We start from the raw sequence: 2,068 nt of genomic DNA, 5'->3' as shown, positions 1-2,068 counted from the left end.
AGTTCTTCACTAGCCAATTGCATTAGTGTTCAGCCAGACAGCAACCTGCACTGCACGTGTTAATTTCTAATCATTTCTTTTGTCTCCTAGCCTAAATTAACACCAGGGCACAAAGGCTTTTTTTTAACTCACTCCAAAGGAAGGTACTTTGATGTAATAGTTCTCTTGTTTTCTCCAAGCAAAACCAGTTTGCTTTTTAAGACCAGACTTCTGCAGGGTTAAACACTCTAGACTTCAGCCAGTGCCACCTTGGGTAGCTTTGGGGATGTGGGCAGCAAGGGGAGGGGTGAGTTCTCAGGTCAGTAATACACAGGAAGTGCCATTGGCCATCCAACTAATAGCACTTTAGCTCTGAGTCACTCGGGTTGTGTTGCCAGTTAGAGGTCTCATGAGAACATCTGCCGGGAGACAGGACTTCTCACTGGCCACCTGAGTCTGTCCCCCTGTTGGGTCCTTTTCCACTCAGAAAGGTTGAAGTTACAGATCCCCTCTTTAAAAGGTGCCCCTGGTGTGTTTGCTGCAAGGATGAGAGGGAGGAAGGTGGTGAAATGTGAGTTCTTTCAAAACAAAGAGAATTGCTGAGCAAAACTCCTTGGGCCAGATCCCAGCTGGGTGCATCAGTGGGGCTCTGCTGATGTCAGTGATTTACCCACGTTGGCGAGTGATCCAGCTGATGTTTCCTGTTGTGTTCCCTCACCAGCTATTTCTCTTGACTTTCTCCAGCTCAGGTGAGTCTGGCTCCCCACCGACGCCTCCCATCATGGACTGGAAGACACTACAGGGCCTGCTGAGCGGGGTGAACAAGTACTCCACGGCCTTCGGGCGGATCTGGCTCTCTGTGGTCTTCGTCTTCCGGGTGCTGGTCTATGTGGTGGCAGCAGAGCGTGTGTGGGGGGATGAGCAGAAGGACTTTGACTGCAACACAAAGCAGCCTGGCTGCCCCAACGTCTGCTACGACCACTACTTCCCCATCTCTCACATCCGCCTCTGGGCCCTGCAGCTCATCTTCGTCACCTGCCCCTCCCTGCTGGTGATCATGCATGTCGCCTACCGAGAAGACCGGGAGAGGAAGAACCGGGAGAAGAATGGCGAGAACTGCCCCACGCTCTACCACAACACGGGCAAGAAACACGGAGGGCTGTGGTGGACCTACCTGCTGAGCCTCTTCTTCAAGTTGGCCATTGAGATCAGCTTCCTCTACCTCCTCCACAAGATGTGGGATAGCTTTGACATGCCGCGCCTCATCAAGTGCGCCAACTTGGACCCCTGCCCCAACATTGTCGACTGCTATATCGCCCGGCCCACCGAGAAAAAGGTCTTCACCTACTTCATGGTGGGAGCCTCCGCCATCTGCATCGTCCTCACTGTCTGCGAGATCTTCTACCTCATCTTCAAGCGGGTCATCCGGAGCCTGCACAAGTGGAAGAAGAGCACCGCTCGGCGCTCAGTCAGCTACAGCAAGGCTTCCACCTGCCGGTGCCACGTCAGGCTGGAGCAGCCGGAGGGCAAGGCCAAGAACAAGCCTTTGGAGGCCCTCAGGGGCTCCGCTCCCAACTTGACTGTCATCTGACAGGGCATGGAGGGGTAGGGAAGAGCCCGGACATTGGCCAGAGACAATTGGCTTCCAAGATGGCTGCCTGCTAGGCCACAAGTATTACTGGAGGATTTCACAGGGACCCTCAATGGCTATGAATAAGCCAGGGCAGGGAAGTGCATCTCCCTGTTCCATGTGGCTGACCCAGTTTTGCCTGAGGGTAGGTTTCTCCAACCATGGGCTGCTGCCGCCATTTTGCTGAGGCCAGGCAGAAAGGACTAGGCCCTGGCAGAAAGTTTTCAAGACCTGCCACAGGTACACTAAACATGCAGGGCACAGGTGAGTGGCTGGCCCAGCTGAGGACGATGCATAACTCCCAAAGTCTGTGCTTTTCATTAATGAGACGCCATCAAGCTGCTCTTATGTTCTTATGTCACGCCCCAAACTCCAGCTTCCTTCACCAACTCCAACACACTGCATGGACAGGCGCTTTGCCCCGATACCTCTGCGGATAGTTAATTAACTCAGACGTTG

At 53.7% G+C, this 2,068-nt stretch overlaps 1 protein-coding gene across 1 annotated transcript; it reads left to right on the top strand.

Annotated features, from left to right (window-relative positions):
* Positions 1–731: 731 nt before the first annotated feature.
* Positions 732–1,570, top strand: GJB3 (gap junction protein beta 3). Its single transcript, XM_074976341.1, has one exon. The coding sequence runs from the start codon at positions 761–763 to the stop codon at positions 1,568–1,570; it is 810 nt and encodes a 269-aa protein (XP_074832442.1). The 5' UTR covers positions 732–760.
* The last annotated feature ends 498 nt before the right edge of the window (positions 1,571–2,068 follow it).

This window comes from Carettochelys insculpta, chromosome 24 (genome assembly GCF_033958435.1).
Source record: "Carettochelys insculpta isolate YL-2023 chromosome 24, ASM3395843v1, whole genome shotgun sequence".
Classification (NCBI taxonomy): domain Eukaryota; kingdom Metazoa; phylum Chordata; order Testudines; family Carettochelyidae; genus Carettochelys; species Carettochelys insculpta.
The sequence above is the reverse complement of the archived record's forward strand: the minus strand, read 5'-3'. Positions and strand labels throughout refer to the sequence as shown.

Coding starts and splice junctions, on each gene's coding strand:
- GJB3 (XM_074976341.1), top strand. CDS start 761: ATGGACTGGAAGACACTACAGGGCCTGCTGAGCGGGGTGAACAAGTAC.